The sequence below is a fragment of the Lontra canadensis genome, unplaced genomic scaffold (assembly GCF_010015895.1).
Source record: "Lontra canadensis isolate GAN:19392208 unplaced genomic scaffold, GSC_riverotter_1.0 scaffold35, whole genome shotgun sequence".
Taxonomy (NCBI): Eukaryota; Metazoa; Chordata; class Mammalia; order Carnivora; family Mustelidae; genus Lontra; species Lontra canadensis.
In genome coordinates this window covers 9249936-9267646 of record NW_022631029.1, presented here as the reverse complement: position 1 = coordinate 9267646, position 17711 = coordinate 9249936, and the positions used below count along the sequence as shown (strand labels likewise).

The 17711-nt window shown below is 35.6% G+C and overlaps 1 protein-coding gene and 1 pseudogene across 6 annotated transcripts in view; one reads left to right on the top strand and one right to left on the bottom strand.

The window, feature by feature from the left end:
- DOCK3 (dedicator of cytokinesis 3) overlaps positions 1-17711 on the bottom strand; it is a 581779-nt gene that overhangs the window by 335518 nt on the left and 228550 nt on the right. For all 6 annotated transcript variants that reach the window (XM_032868163.1, XM_032868164.1, XM_032868166.1 and 3 more), the window contains exon 5: positions 13473-13569. In XM_032868163.1, coding sequence (XP_032724054.1) covers positions 13473-13569 — 97 coding nt within the window. The remainder of the gene's footprint in view (positions 1-13472; positions 13570-17711) is intronic.
- LOC116874133 lies at positions 12513-12609 on the top strand (annotated as a pseudogene).

The following is a 17711-nucleotide window of genomic DNA, read 5'->3' as shown; positions in this document are numbered from 1 at the left end:
GATTCAAATTAAAACCACATTGAGATACCACCTTACACCAGTTAGAATGGTAAAAAGTTAGCAAGACAGGAAACAACATGTGTTGGAGGGGATGTGGAGAAAGGGGAACCCTCTTCCACTGTTGGTGGGAATGCAAGTTGGTGCAGCCACTTTGGAGAACAGTGTGGAGATTCCTCAAGAAATTAAACATAGAGCTTCCCTATGACCCTGCCATTGCACTACTGGGTATTTACCCCAAAGATACAGATGTAGTGAAAAGAAGGGCCATCTGTACCCCAATGTTTATAGCAGCAATGGCCACGGTCGCCAAAATGTGGAAAGAACCAAGATGCCCTTCAACGGACGAATGGATAAGGAAGATGTGGTCCATATACATGATGGAGTATTATGCCTCCATCAGAAAGGATGAATACCCAACTTTTGTAACAACATGGACGGGACTGGAACAGATTATGCTGAGTGAAATTAGTCAAGCAGAGAGTCAATCATATATACTTTTTTGATGAAGATTTCTTGTTGTTGGAAAATTTTCCTTTTTCCATTGCTATAATAACTCTAAAAATGAAGAATAAAGACAATTCTAATAAATTTATTTTCTAGTTTTATTAAAAATTGACCTCAATTGCTATGTTGGCAATTGGGGATCTGTGTGTAATTTCTTTTTAAGATTTTTTTTTTTATTTTTGAGACAGAGAGAGCATGCACAGAGGGAGAGGAAGAAGCAGATTCCCCACTGACTGGGGACCCCCATGTGGGCCTCCATCCCAGGACCCTGGGATCTTGACCTAAGCAAATGCTTAACTAACTTAGCCACCCAGGCACTACTGTGTGTGATTTCTTGTGCTTTCATTAAAAAAAAAAAAAGTACTTGCAGCGTAAATATTTAAAAGTTCACAATCTTGTTTTAGACAGGAATGAGTAATATGTCACCATTTTTCCATAAATGATGGTTTTCATATCAAAATAAGGCTACTGGAATGGGAGATTAAGGTTTAAACTGCCTCAGAGGAATGGAGGATTTTCTATCCTGGCTCATGTATACATACAATCTTATCCAAGCACTCCATTATACCTCATTATACAAATGAAGTCCACTTCATTGAGTCTATTTATTTCTCTAGAGAGAGAAGCTTCTTAAGTGATGAAACTGCTATCATTCTAAATATTACCTATATCAGAAAATAGATGTCAATTACATATACCCGGGGAGACATATAATTAATATAAAAAACAAGATAATACAATCAACACTGATTTAGTGCTTGAAGCCTTACATGCAATTTTATTTAATCTCTAACAACTCTCTGATGAAGTTTTTTTGTGTATACATGGTTATTATAAATCTAAGACTTAATAAGAAACCTCACAGAGACGGTGAAACGCTCAAATTTGAGAGCATGTCCAAAGCCCTTTCTCTAGAATTTAATGTATACTTACTGATACTGTGACAAAAGATAAACATAGCAAATTAACTAGTATAATCTCCTACCTTAATCTCTTGCATATATATCTTATTCAATTAACACTGTTAGCATTATTTCACAGTGTCATTCATTATTTATTTAAATGACAGTTTTACAGGTCGTCTGGGTAGCTCAGTGGGTTAAAGCCTCTGCCTTCGGCTCGGGTCATGATCTCAGGGTCCTGGGATTGAGCCCAGCATCAGGCTCTCTGCTCAACAGGGAGCCTGCTTCCTCCTCTCTCTCTGCCTGCTTCTCTGCCTACTTGTGATCTGTCAAATAAATAAATAAAATCTTTAAAAAAATTTTTTAAAAAATGACAGTTTTATATTTTCCTAAAAATAATATATATTAACCACTCAAAAATTTTAAAATAGATTAAAAAAAGAGTAACATTTTGGTCCCTCAATTAATCTTCATTAAAATTATGATGCATTTTCTTCATGTGTTTTCCAAATATATTTTCATAATACAGGTGAGATTATAATTTATACAAAATTTCTACATAAATTCACTTTATTATATAATATACTATTTAAATTTTTCTGTGGCTCTTTAGATGTAAGCATTAACTCATCTATGTCTTAACTGGACCACAGTTGGCACATTTGGAGAAGTAAATTTGTTTTTGCTACTGCAAATACTGCTTCTATGTAAATATTTATGAAATAAATATTCACTCTTTTCTCATATTTAACATTATTATCTTAAAACAAATTCCCAGAATTAGAATAACTTTTGTTACTTTAAAATCTGAAGAATTTTAAGGCTTTTCCTAAATTATTCTTCAGATGTGCTAACTAAAATTTGGTACCCAGCAGCAAAGAATGAAGAAAATCAGTAATAGAATTCAATAGAAGATGATTTTCTTTTCTTTCTCTTTTCCTTCCTTCTTTCCTTCCTTCCTTCCTTTCTTTCTTTTATGGAACTGGAGGGGATTATGCTAAATGAAATAAGCCAAACACAGAAAGACAATTATCATATGGTTTCACTCATATATGCAACATAAGGAATAGCACAGAGGACCATGAAAGGGAGGGAAAATTGAATGGGAAGAAATCAGAGAGGGATACAAACCATGAGAGACTCTGGACTCTGGGAAACAAACTGAGGGTTACAGAGGGGAGGTGGGGGAGGGGGAATGGGATAACTGGGTGATGGGTATTAAGGAGGGCATGTGTTATGGTGAGCACTAGGTGTTATATGCAACTAATGAATCATTGAACACCACATCAAAAAGTAATGTTGTATCATATGTTGGCTAACTGAACATAATAAAAAAATAAAAATAAAAATAAATTTACTTTCTTGCCTGTTAATTTGAAGGAGAATATCTGGGAATAGTTAGGGTTATCTCATCATCTCACTGATTTAATGTACATCTCTTACTAGTCAGACTGAGTATTACCTTAATGTATTGTTTTATGAATGGCTTGTACCTTTTCTGATTATCTACTGGTATTCTTACTAGTTTTCCTATTGATTTTTATGTACTCTATACAGAAAGATGTTAATCTTTATAGTTATCTATGTTGAGAATTGTTTCTCAGTTTACTCTTCATCATTTAGTTTTCTTTTGTTTTCAGAATCAGATAAACTAGACTTGATTTGTTTGATTATGTTAGGGTTAAAAATTTTTTTAATTATTTTTATTAACATGCAACATTATTATTTGCCCCAAGGGTACAGGTCTGTGAATTGTCAGGCTTACACATTTCACAGCACTCACCATATCACATACCCTCCCCAATGTCCATAACCCCACCACCCTCTCCATAAACCCCCTCCCCCCAGCAACCCTCAGTTTGTTTTGTGAGATTAAGAGTCTCTTACAGTTCTTTTGATGTAGTGTTTCAAGACTCACTGTTTGCATGTAACACCCAGTTCTCCATGCAATACCTGCCCTCCTTAATACCCATCACCAGGCTAACCCATTCCCCCACCCCTCCCCTCCAAAACCCTCAGTAAATTTCTCAGAGTCCATTAGACTTTAAAAGTTGTTAACCTAGATTCATTCTGCTTTAAGTATACTCTTTCTCAGAGGACAGCTAGGTCTCTAGCTACTTGCCTTTTGTAAAGTTAGATTAAGAAGAACTATATGGCTTGAAATTAAGTAGGGAAAACAAAGGGAGAATGTTTAGCTCTCTTACTAATTTCAGTAATACAACAAATTTTTATTCTCTTCCACTAGAAAGAGTCATTTGGAGAAGATGTGTATTCATTTGTTTTGAATTTCACTGGCTACATGACTGGCCTCCTACGTGCATTCAGAATAAGATCAATCATTTGACAGTTGTCATATTAACAATACTTTTTAAAGAATTAACCAGAAACACTGCAATTTGTTAAAATGGCAAAGAAAGACAACATTTCAACATTCCACTCATCAGAAGGCAAATTTAAAAATTACCATGGCAATTTCAAAATTAGGTATAAAATATTTTTTAAAAAAAATACTGTTAGCAGTTGTCCTCTTTCCAACACAGACTCCCACTTTCAAGTTTTTCCATGTCTCTAGAAAATCAGTGAGTATACTGGCCTCAAACCACACCTGAAAGATTTTTCAAATTTTAAATATTCTAAGCTACTGCATCAAATAGCAACTCTAATTTATTCAGAACATTTCTGATCCTGAGTCTTTGATGACTGTAGAGCTGCAATACCAAATCCAGAATGTCTGCGCTCACTTGAAAAAGAAATAAATGTGCATTTTGTTTAAAACACCATTATTTTTCCCTTTTTTTCAAGTTTTTATTTAAATTCAGGTTAGTTAACATATAGTGTAATATACTGGTTTCAGGTGTAGAATTTAGTGATTCAGCACTTTCATACAACACCTGGTGCTCATCACAAATGCAATCACCTATTTAACCCATTCCCCCATCCACCTCCCATCCAGTAACCATCAGTTTGTTCTCTACAGTTTTGTTTCTTAAATTACACATATGAGTGAAATCATACGGTATTTGTCTTTCTCTGACTTATTTTGCTTAGTATAATACTTTTTAGCTCCATCCATGTCATTGCAAATGGCAAGATTTTATTTTTCTGATGGCTGAGTAATATTCCATAGTATATAGACCCTACATCTCCTTTATCCATCCATCACTCAATGGACATTTGGGCTCTCTCCATAGTTTGGCTATTGTTGATAATGATGCTGTAAACATCGGGGTGCATGTACCGCTCTGAATCAGTATTTTGTAGTAGTCCAATTGCTGAATCAGTATTTTTGTAGTAGTGCAACTGCTGGATCATAGGGTACTTCTATTTTTAACTTACTGAGGAAACTCCATACTGTTTTGCAGAGTGGCTGCACCAATTTGCGTTCCCACCCAACAGTGTAAAAAGTGTTCCCTTTTCTCCACATCCTAGCCAACACCTGTTGTTTCTTGTGTTGTTGATTTTAGCCCTTGTAACTGGCATGAGGTGATACTTCACTATAGTTTTGATTTGTATTTTCCTAATGATGGGTGTTGAGCAACATTTCGTGTCTGTTGGCCATATGTAAGTCTTTTTTTTTAAATATTTTATTTATTTATTTGAGAGAAAGACAGTGAGAGAGAGTATGAGCGAGGAGAAGGTCAGAGAGAGAAGCAGACTCCCTGTGGAGCTGGGAGCCCGATGCGGGACTTGATCCCGGGACTCCAGGATCATGACCTGAGCTGAAAGCAGTCGTTTAACCAACAGAGCCACCCAGGCACCCCATCTGTAAGTCTTCTTTAGAAAAATGTCTATTCATGTTTTCTGCTCATCTTTTAATTGGGTTATTAATTTTTGGGGTGTTGATTTTTATAAGTTCCTTATACATTTTGAATACTAATCCTTTATCAGATATGCAGTTTGCAAATATCTTCCCCCATTCCATAGGTTGCCTTTTAGTTTTGTTGATTGTTTCCTTCATTGTACAGAAGATTTTCATTTTGATGAAATCTCAATAGTTTATTTTTGCTTTTGTTTCTCTTACCTCAGAAGACATATCTAGAAAGAAGTAACTATCACCAGTGTCAAAGAGGTTACTGCCTGTGTTCTCCTCCAGGATTTTTATGGATTCAGGTCTCATATTTTGTCCTTTAATCAAATAGTATTGTTTTAAAATTTTGGTTTCTAATTTTTCGTTGCTAATATATGGCAATATAATTAGTTAATTGACTGAAAGAAAAAGAGACTTTCTGAGTTGCTATCTTGGAACTGCAAACTCAATTGTTTTAGGAGTATCTTTTGTACATTCTAGTGGGTTTTTTTGTTTGAAGATTCTTTGGGATTTCCTATGTAGCCAATTCTGATTGGTGTGAGGTGATATCTCACTGTAGTTTTGATTTGTATTTTCCGCAAATATGTCTGGTCTCCAAATAGGACCAGCTTTTTTCTTCATTCACATCTGTATGTCTCTTCTTCCTTTTCTTTGCCTTACTGCACTGGTGAAGACTTCCAGTATTAAGCTGAGTAAAACTGTTAAAAAGCAGACATCCTCACCTTGCTCCCCAAAGCAGACTTTCACCATTAAGTATGACATTTGCTGTAGGTTTTCATAAATGCCCTTTCTCGGGGTGAAAAAGTCCCCTTTATTCCTAGTTTGCTGAAAGTTTTCATCATGATAGAGTGCTGGATTTTCTCAAATGCCTTCCTGACAATTATATGATCTGCTGGTTTTTCTTCTTTGGAGTGTTGGTAGAATTTACCAGTGGGACCATCAGGGCCTAATCATTTCTTTTCTGGAAGGATTTCTATATATTTAGTTACTTTCATAGCTGTTGGATATTCAGATTACCAATTTCATTGTGGGTGAATTTTGGTGATTTGTGATTTTCAAGGACTTGTTTTATTCATATAGATTCTCACTTACGTATTATAGTGTTTTCTTATTATCCATTTAATATTTGCGGCATCTACAGTGATATCTCTACTCCCAATGTATTGGTAATTCCTATTTTCTCTCATTTTCTTTGTTAGCCTTGATAAATGTTTATCAATTTTATTGATATTTTTAAAAACTGGCTTTTGGTTTGATTTTTTTCTTTTGTTTTTCTATTTTTAATCTCATTAATTTCTGTTCTATTTTTTCCTGCATTCTGCTTGCTTGGGTTTTCTTCTTTTTTTCAGATCCTTGAAGTAGGAACTGAAATTATTGATTTGACACCATTTTTTTTCTATTATATACACCTAATGCTATAAATGTCCCTCTCAACACTGCTTTAACTGTGTCCCACACATTTTAATATAGTATATTTTCATTTACATTCATTTCAATATTATATTTTCATTTACATTCATTTTTTTAATCATTTTTAAATTTATTTTCAGCCTAACAGTATTCATTGTTTTTGTACCACACCCAGTGCTCCATGCAGTCCGTGCCCTCTCTAATACCCACCACCTGGTTCCCCCAACCTCCCACACCCCCACCTCTTCAAACCCTTCAGATTGTTTTTCAGAGTCCATAGTCTCTCATTGTTCACCTCCCCTTCCAATTTCCCCCAACTGCCTTCTCCTAACTCCCCATGTCCTCCATGCTATTTGTTATGCTCCACAAATAAGTGAAACCATATGATAATTGACTCTCTCTGCTTGACTTATTTCACTTGTTTACATTCATTTTTATTTCTTGAGACTTCCTCTTTGATCCACAGATTATTTAATAGTGTGTTAATTTCTTTTTTTTTAAAGATTTTATTTTTTTATTTATTTGAAACAGAGAGAGAGATCACAAGTAGGCAGAGAGGCAGGCATAGAGAAAGAGAGGAGAAAGCAGGCTCCCCGCTGATCAGAGAGCCCAATAAGGGCCTCGATCCCAGCACCCTGAGATCATGACCTGAGCCGAAGGCAGAGGCTCAACCCACTGAGCCACCCAGGTGCCCTAGTGTGTTAATTTCTAAGTCTTCAATATTTTCCTGTTGTCTTTCTGTTATTGATTTCTAGTTTGTTTCCATTACTGTGAAAGTATCATTTGTATGATACGAGTTACTGCAAATTTGTTGAGTTTTTCTATGACCCAAGATACTGTTATTCTTGGTGAATGTTCCATGTATGCTTGAAAACAATTATATTCCAACTTTACTGGATGAAACATTCTAAAACTTCCAATTAGATCCTGATGGTTGATGGCATTGTTCTGTACTTAACTATGCCTGCAGACTTTTGTCAAGTGGTTGTAATCAATTGCTAGGGGAAAGCGTTATAAATCGCCAAATATAATGGATGATTTCTCCATCTTCTCTATTCACTCCTTTCAGGTTTTACTTCATTTATTTTGCAGCTTTGTTCTTTGGTGCATGCATATTTGAAATTGTTATGCCTTCTTGGTGAATTGATCTTCTTACCACTTCATAATGTCCCTTTGTCCCTGGTAGTTTTCTTTAAACTGATAATTTTTCTTACAGTGGTATCATTTTTTAAAGTTCTATTTGTTTATTTCATAGAGAGAGAGAGAGAGAGCATGCATAAGCATGGGAGAGGGGCAGAAGAAAAGGGAGAAAAAGAATCTCAAAAGTAGACTCCCTGCATGGAGTTCAATTCAGGGCTCGATCTCATGACCCTGAGATCACTATATCTGAGCTGAAATCAAAAGTCAAATATTTAACCAACTGAACCACCCAGGCACCCCATTTATAGTAATATAATTAATTTTATTTTTATTTATTTAAGGAAGAAATAATCCATAGTTAATTTAACAATCTCTTTTTAATCTAGCCATTCAAGCTTTCTTTGAATTAGTGTTTGCATGTATATATTTTTTTCTATTTTTTTACCCCCTGTATCATTATATATGAGGTGAGTTTTTTACAGACAGCACACAGTTAAGTCCTTTTTATTTATCAACTCTGCCAATTTCTATCTTTTTATTATTCACATGTTAGGATTTATATCCACCTTTTTATTATTTGTTTGTTCCCACTGTTTCACTTTCCTCTGTTTCCTTTTCTTAATTTCTTACAAGGCCACTTGAACATTTTGCTATTCCATTTTGGTTTATTTATAGTATTTTTATCATATTGCTTTGTGCAATATTTTTAATAATTGCTCTAGGGATTATAACGTACATACATAACTTATTATAGTCTACTAGTCTGAGCATCTTACCACTTGAAATAGATTGCAGATATCTTACCATAATTTATGTGCCTTTCCCTCACCACCTTAGATACAACTTCCTTAAATATAACTTCTACATATATTGAGAACTATATCAGTGTTATAATTTTTACTTTGTATCCTGAAAGACAATTTCAAAAACTAAAGAGAATTTACTCTTTCTATTACTTTCTTCACTCCTCTGCTCCAAGTGTCCTTTCATTACCTCTTCCTTTGTGTCTGATACATTTCCTTTGTACTTACTATTTTAGAACCGATCCACGGGCAAAAAATTTTCTTAGCTTTCCTTTATCTGAAAATATATTTATTTCTCCTTCATTCCTGAAGTATATTTCTCCCGGATACACAAATCTGGGGTAACATCAGGTTTTTTCCTTCCGTGGTCAAAAAATGTTGGACCACCTCCTTGCGTCTTCCATAGTTTCTTATGAGAAATCTGTTGTCATTCAAATTGTCCATGTTGCTACAAAAGTTGGGTATTCATCCTTTCTGATGGAGGCATAATACTCCATAGTGTATATGGATCACATCTTCCTTGTCGAGTTACACCAGTAATGTGTCATTTCCCTTTCAAGATTTTTTCCTTTAGTGGGTAGGGGGATAGGTCAAATAGGTGAAGAGGATTAAGAGTGCACTTATCTAGAAACTTTTCCAAATAAGACATCAGATGGCCAACAGACACATGAAAAGATGCTCAACATCACTCATTATCAAGAAAATACAAATCAAGTGTTCCCCTTTCTCCACATCCTCTCCTACACTTGTTGTTTACTGTCTTGTTACACTGTTGGTGGGAATGCAAGTTGGTGTGGCCAATTTGGAAAACAGTGTGGAGATTCCTTAAGAAATTAAAAATAGAGCTACCCTATGACCCAGCAATTGCACTACTTTGGTTATTTACCCCAAAGATACAGATGTACTGAAAAGAAGGGCCATCTGTATCCCAATGTTCATAGCAGCAATGGCCACAATCATCAAATTGTGGAAAGAGCCAAGATGCCCTTCAACAGATGAATGGATAGAGAAGATATGGTCCATATATACAATGGAATATAATGCATCCATCAGAAAGGATGAATACCCAACTTTTGTATCAACATGGACAGGACTGGAAGAGATTATGCTGAGTGAAATAAGTCAAGCAGAGAGAGTCAATTATCATATGGTTTCACTTACTTGTGGAGCATAAGGAATAACTAGAAGGACATTAGGAGAAGGAAAGGAAAATGAATTGGGGGAAAACGGAGGGAGAGATGAACCCTGAGAGACTGTGGACTCTGAGAAACAAACTGAGGGTTTTGAAGGGGAGAGGGGTGGGGGGTTAGGTGAGCCTGGTGGTAGGTATTAAGGAGGGCACGTATTGCATGGAGCACTGGCTGTGGCGCATAAACAATGAATCTTGGAACACTGAAAAAATAAAATTAAATAAAAAAAAGAAAATACAAATCAAAACCATAATCAGATACCACCTCACACCTCTCAGAATGGCTAAAAATTAACAACACAAGAAACAACAGGTGTTAGCAAGGATGCAGAGAAAAGAGAACCTGTTTGCATTGTTTTTGGGAATGCAAACTGGTACAACCACTCTGGAGAACAGTTTGGAGGTTCCTCAAAAAGTTAAAAATAGAAATGCCCTACGATCCAGCATCTGCACTACTAGGTATTTACCCAAAGGATACAAAAATACTGATTCAAAGGGGTACATGTGCCCTGATATTTATAGCAGCACTATCAATAATATCCAAAGTATGGAGAGAGCCCAAATATCCATCGAATGATAAATGGATAAAGAACATATGGTGTATGTGTGTGTACACACACATACACACAATGGAATATTACTCAGCCATCACAAAGAATGAAATCTTGCCATTTGCAATGACATGGATAGAGCTAGAGTGTATTATGGTAAGTGAAATAAGTTAGTCAGAGAAAGATAGATACCATATAACCTCACTCATATGTGGGATTTAAGGGAAAAAAAACAGATGAACATATGGGAAGGGGAAAAAGAAAAAAAAGAGGGAGGGAAACAAGCCATAAGAGACTCTTAATGAGAGAGAACAAACTGAGAACTGATGGAGAGAGGTGGGTAGGAGACGGGCTAGATGGGTAATGGGTATTAAAGAGGGCAGTCATGTTGATGAGCACTAGGTATTGTATATAGGAGATGAATTCTACTCCAGAAACCAATATTGCACTGTATGTTAGCTGAGTAAAATTTAAACAATATTTTTAAAAAACACGAAAAAAAGAGTGCACTTATGATAAGCACAGAGTAATATATAGAGTTGTTGTATCACTATCTTATACATCTGAAACCAATCTAACACTATATATTAATTAAATTGAAATTTAAAAATATGTAAAATTTTACAATACATATATATGTATATACAACATATATATGTATTTTAAATACATAAATACAACAGTGCATATATATAAAGATTATTTTCTTTTGTTTTAATTTTCAGAAGTTTAACAACAATGTGACTATGCATGGATTTCTTTAGGTTTATCCTGTTTGGAATTCACTCAGCTTCTTGAGTCTGTAGACTTAAGTCTTTTGCCAAATTTGGGAAGATTTAAGCTATTCTTCAAAAATTTCTTAGGTCCACATTCTGTCCTTTCTGTCTAGTGCTCTAATGCCTCAAATATTAGATCTTTTATTGTTGACCCACAGGTCTCTGAGGCTAAGGTTACTTTTCCATTTAGTTTCTCTCCATTATTCATATTGAATAACTTCTATTGATCCATCTTTAAGTTCACTAATTCCTTCCTCTGTTTCTTCCATGCTGCTATTGAGCCTATCCAGTAATTTTTAAATTTTGGTTACTGTATTTTTCAGTTCTAAAATTTTCATTGGATTCTTTATGTTTTCTACTTCTATTGCTGCAGTTTACTATGTTTTCATTTGTTTCAATAGTGTCTCTAGTTGCTTGGTGGAGCAATTTTACAAAAACAGCTTTAAGATCCTTGCTGATGATTCCAACATCTGTGTCATTTCAAAATTGGCATCTGTTGATTATCTTATTTTATTAGAATTGAGATTTTCCTGATTTTTCATATGTGAAATAAATTTGGTCTGTATACTGGACATTTTAAGTATTATGCTATGACATTCTGATTCCTATTTAAATCTTCTACTTTAACAGGTGGGCAATCTGCTTCAGTTCAGAATGCAATCGTAGGCTTACTTTTGTGGGCTGTAATTTAAATGTCAGTTTAGTATATAAAGTCCTTCCAGTGCTCTCCTGGTTTCCCCCATTAGTGTATTACCGAGATAGCAGAACTCCACTTTATTTATACTCAGCATGGATTTGGGTGGAGAAGCACTGCCTCATTTCAGCAGGGCAAGGATGAAAAACAGGGTACTCTTCACATCGTGTGCTAGAGAGAGGTACTGTCTCATTAATGGGGAGGGGGTGAGAGTCAGTTCTGCCTACAGGTTCAGCTGGAAAGGGACCCACTTATTATTACAAGGGAAGTGGAAATCAGGAGTTCTAACCACAGGATCCTCTGTATAGGGATGCTTCTTCCTTACTTCAGAGCACAGGAGGAAGCCCACAGAACTCTGCAAAATAAGGGCATCACCTTGTTAACACTGGGTAGTTGTAAACTCCAGAGTCCCACCCACAGGCTCTGCTGGGGAAGGTGCCACCTTGGAAGTGCTGGGTGAAGTTGCAGTCAGAATCCTGCAGGCCCCACTGAAGAGAGAGGCACTGCCTCATTACTGAAGTGGGGAGGGGTAGAAGTCAAGAGTTTGGCCTGAGGCTCCACTGGAGAGGGACATCTTGTTACTGCAGGTGTGAGGAAAAGTGGGTATGTAAGATGGGAGTTCTGGTCACCAATTCCACTATAGTAATGCCTGTTTGGGTGGGTACAAGGGAGTGCAGCTTTTATTGCAATGTTCTGTAGAGAACAGAAAGGATAACTTAAAGGGTTTCTATCTTGATCCTTTTGTAGTTCATAAGCATGAAGATAGGGTGTTCACACAGTTGTATGACACGTGCCTCACTCAAACCTTGTTACATCTGCACCCCGTCTGATGTCGAGGAAAAAGGTTTCTGTCTTGCTGCACCAGCCTTTGCCGAAAAGGGGGTTTTTTTGATGCTTTTTTGTTTGCACCTATTAGTATTTCCAGGTGGTGGGCTTCTCTAGAGCCCGAGCCATAGTATATGGGAGGCAAGAAAAAACAATCTTGGAATTCATTCAGTCCTTGAGTTCAAAGGTCCCTAGTCACTCCACTTTCTTTTCCTTTGCTTTCAGAGTTTTCTGGTAGATGACTTAGGAGTTTTGTCCAGGATTTTTGTTGTAATTAGTAAGAGGAGTATAACAGAATGTGCCTACTCCATCTTGATGAAATAACAGAACCCAAAACTTGTCACTTTTTTCCAGCCTAGATTTTATGTGTCCTATCGCTCTCTACTCTAAGTTTCCAGAGGACATGGACCACGTTTTTTATTAACCTATTAATTGTAGACTTAGCAAACCATGTCCTATATGGCATATCCTTTAAGCTTAGTGACTATAAGAATCTGTTGATAAAACTTCTTGGCCTTTACCCAACTTTACGTTCACAATGAAACTCTTAAGTTTGTTCATTCATTCAGGAAACACTTGTTTTATGAAAGCTTCTCAAGCGACAGCAGTGAGAAAGACAGCTAAAATCCCTAATGTTATTCTACTGACTGGGATAGGGTAGAGGGACTGGAGGCATATGAATAATGTGCTCTCTTCAGACTGAACAACACTGATAACTGAAAACATGTTTCAGTTAATATTAGGAACATACTTTGAAAAGTTGCAAATATTCAGAAGTCTAAAAATTTGTAATTGGCATATGTAAGATAATTTTTTTTCACTTTTCTAATGGAACTTTAACGATCTAGTAAGCCAATTATCAATACTTACCACATAGAGTTGTTTCCACAGACTGGCCCATTCTTGTAGAGTTGCTGTAACCTCAGTCACAATAGAATCTTCAAGTGGTACCACAGTTTCATACTGCCTAGAACCAGAGCCACAACAACAGCCACATTATCTTTGATAAAATGCCAGAATCCTATCTACTGACCTTTTCAATGTGTGTAACTCAAAGTTAAGTTCATGCAAACATAAAGGAGAGCTATAACCAACTGATTGAAGATTCTTTTGCCATAATATAGTGCAATAGTGTAAATGAACTCAATTCATGAAAAAACAAGTCCTTAAAAAATTAAGGACTTGATATGTAAGTCCTTAATTTTAATTTTAGAAATACTGTCTTTAAAACAGACTTTTTAAAAGACCATTTTGAGCCTTTTTCTTTAAAGACCATATATCACCCATGTCTTGCTTAAATTAATTTTTTAAATTATTTGTGTTCTTTAACATTTACTAGTAATGCAAATTAGCTTATGATCTTGACATAAAAGATCTAATGGAAATGGGGGAGGGAGGGAACCCAGACACTGGTTTTTGAAACATTTTATAAACTCTCCCTTATACTAGTATTGTGCTTTCTTAGAAAATTGTGTCAGTAGAGGAATTCTGGGTCTGGTAGAGGAATTCTGATCCTCCTAAGGATCAGAAAGTTACGGGGATTCCCTCAGTCTACTCCATAAGCAGCATCTACTATGGTGCCAGTCCCTGTGGTAAACTGCCAAGAATTTATCAGTGAACAAAAGTGGACAGTGTCCCTATCTTCAGAGAGCTCTTGCTCTGGACAGAGAATCAACAATAATCACAACATACAATATGAACAGTGATGAATCTAAGAAGGAAATTAATGTGTAAAATCAGTGATTTTAACTGGGGGACATGACTTAAAAAGAAAAGGGATCAGTGAAATCTTCTCTAAACAAGTGTTAAGGTCCAAAAGATGCAAAATGTTCATGACAAGAAATGTGTGTAGGGAGGAAAAATAGGTATGGTGCCACCTGCAGAGGAAACAGTATACAAGAAACCACTGAAATGGGAAAGAATTTCACATAAACAAGAACTTTAAAAAGGCTGGACTCTGAGAAACAAACTGAGGGTTTTGGAGGGGAGGGGTTGGGGGGTTAGGTGAGCCTGGTGGTGGGTATTATGGAGGGCATGTATTGCATGGAGCACTGGGTGTGGTGCATAAACAATGAATCTTGGAACACTGAAAAAATAAAAATAAATTTAAAAAAAATAAAAAAGGCTGGTAACACTGAGGCCAGCTCTCACAGGCCCTTTTCAAATGATACTAAACGTCCCAGATCTTAACTCAAGTAAAATGAATGAAAAAGTATTGAAAGGTTGTTCAAAATACGGGCATGACTTGATAATATTTTTACAATGTCTATGCCAATTGTGAGGGATAATGAAATACTCTCTGGACTAAAAATTTATATACTGGTATGCTAAAGTGATTGAAACACAATAATTCTTATTTTTTAGCCAGAGCCAACAACTTGGAAAGCAAAAGAAGTTTATTTCACAAAATTCGCATTATGTATTATGTCTTTGCACAGGAAGAAGCTGACAAACCACCATTCAGAGATGACTCAGTGCATTAATATTGACTGTCAATGAATATATGTTACTTGATGATCTTTTATAGAGTTATTGTTTTATTTCATCTGCTTTATTCCTGCAGATGAAAACAATCTTCTCGGATTGATTTCAGAAATAAAAGTTTTCATCAAGTGCTTGTAAAGTGTGATACATTTTTTTCCTTGTGCCAACAGCATCCAAGGTAGTAATTCCTAGATTCAACTTTACCAATTATTTCAAGTACTACTATAATAGTTTTGAAATGAATGGTTTACTTTTATTTTTTAAAAAACAATAAGTCATATTGAACTTCTCAGAAGGAGAGTAAGCCAATGGCAAAAGCCAGATCTGAAAAAGAGTAAGTATTAATGACCTGCCAGACAAAAATGAATGAGAAGATAGCCTTTATTTCTTCAAAATACTGGATAACTAGTATAAATGTTAATTTCTGAAATTATTTTTATATACTACATATTAAGAATGCTACAAAGATAATTAGGAGATTTATAGAAACAATCAGGGATATCACAATCCTAATAACAAAACTTAAATGTAAAGCACAAATAGGTGCTGTGTAACATCAACTGTAAATTCTAATGCAGCTTGGAAGGAAAAGGTTCACTTTTACCCGATGATCAGATAGAGCTTCATGAAGGAAGTGATGTTCCTAAAGAAAGCTTAGCTTTGAAAGGCAAAGAGATGGATAGAGAAGCTCTAATAAGCTATGAAGAAAGGTACAGAAAAAATAATGAGCAAGAAGTATTAAAGAGGATTCATGTTGAGAACATGGGAAACTGAAAAGACAGAAAGGTGTTGTCAAGGCAGGGCTAAGAGATTTAAATTTGACCCTATGGAAAGAGTCATGGGACATGTTATAAGAGTGTTGTGTTTTAGTAGAATTAACACAGAAATGATATATGGTATAAAGTGGAAAGTTTCATCTATTATATATTCAGCTATTTTAAATAGGGAGATCCATGGGAAATTTGCAATGTTCCTATTTTAAAATTGTAAGGCTTTGGAATCACTTCAATTTAACTAATCTAAGTTGAAACTAAAATTGACTTATTTTTCTTAGATCATAATACATAATCAATATCCTAAAAATTTTTTAAATTCAGATATAGTATTATTACAAACATACTGTCCAACAGGCCAAGTAAAAAAACAACAACAAAACAACAACAACAACAACAAAAAAGCTGTTACTGTACCTCACTGGGAACTATGACTTTTAGCAAGCTCCAGGGCTAAAGAGATTGGGCCTAAAGCAGTCCCTTCCTCCCTTCAGTCTAAGGTCAGGATTTGCCAAAGCCCCAATATAGCTATGGAGAAGGAGATCTAAAATGCTCTTGTAGCACTTTGTTCTACATGGGGCATTGGGAGTAGGCAGAGGTAGCTGTATAAGCACCAGATAGATGTGCTCAGAGAGAGAGAAGGAAGGGAAAAACAGAATCTCTCACTTCTAAAAATCAAAATTCTAAAACATATGAAAATATAATGATCAAGATTTTAAAATAATCTTAAAAAATCTTTTCAGAATTTTATAAGTTTGACAAACATTTTTCTATCTTTAAAATGTTTAAAGAAATGAGTAACTTCCATTTAAAAAAGGAAAGTATGAAACACAAGCAAGCACAAATAAAACAAGAGCCAATGAATATGCAAAAGAACTAGAAATTTTCCAAAAGAAAAGTATTATGAACAAAGTGTCCATTGATGACTGAATAGAATAATGAAATGTAACATGCATATATAAGGGAATATTATTCAACATTTAAAATAAATGAAATCTTTTTAAAAGATTTTATTTATTCATGAGACAGAGGGGCAGAGGTCAAGAAGCAGGATCCAAGCCTGATGCAGGACTTGATCCCAGGACCCCAGGATCATGACCTGAGCTGAAAGCAGACACTCAACGAACTGAGCCACCCTGGCACCCTAAAATAAATGAAATTTTGATACATGCTACAACATGGATGAGCTTTGAAAACGCTATGCTAAGTAAAATAAGCCGGACACAAAAGGGCAAATAATGCATGATTCCATTACATGAGGTACGTAGAATAGGAAATTTCACAGATAGATAGAAATATTTATCTATAGATAGAGAGCTAGAAAGAAGAACAATTCTCAGGGACTGAAGGAAGGGAAAAATGGGGAGTTACCTGTTAAAAAGGTACAGAGTCCCTGTTTGGGATGATGAAAAATTCTGGAATTGAATACTCATGAAGGCTGCACAACACTATGAATATACTTAATTCCACTGGATTATACTCATAAAAATGGTTAAAATGTTAACTTGGGGGGGGGTGCCTGGGTGGCTCAGTGGGTTAAAGCCTCTGCCTTCAGTTCAGGTCATGATCCCGGGGTCCTGGGATCGAGCCCCACATCGGGCTCTTTGCTCAGCGGGGACTTGCTTCCCCCTCTCTCTATCTGTCTGCCTCTCTGCCTACTTGTGATCTCTCTCTCTGTCAAATAAACAAATAAAATCTTTTTAAAAATGTTAACTTCTTTGTTATGAATATTTTACCACTATTTTTAAGATGTCAAAAAAATAATAGCAGTGGAAAAAAATAACAAACCTCTATACACTATGGAGTATTATGCCTCCATCAGAAAGGATGAATACCCAACTTTTGTAGCAAC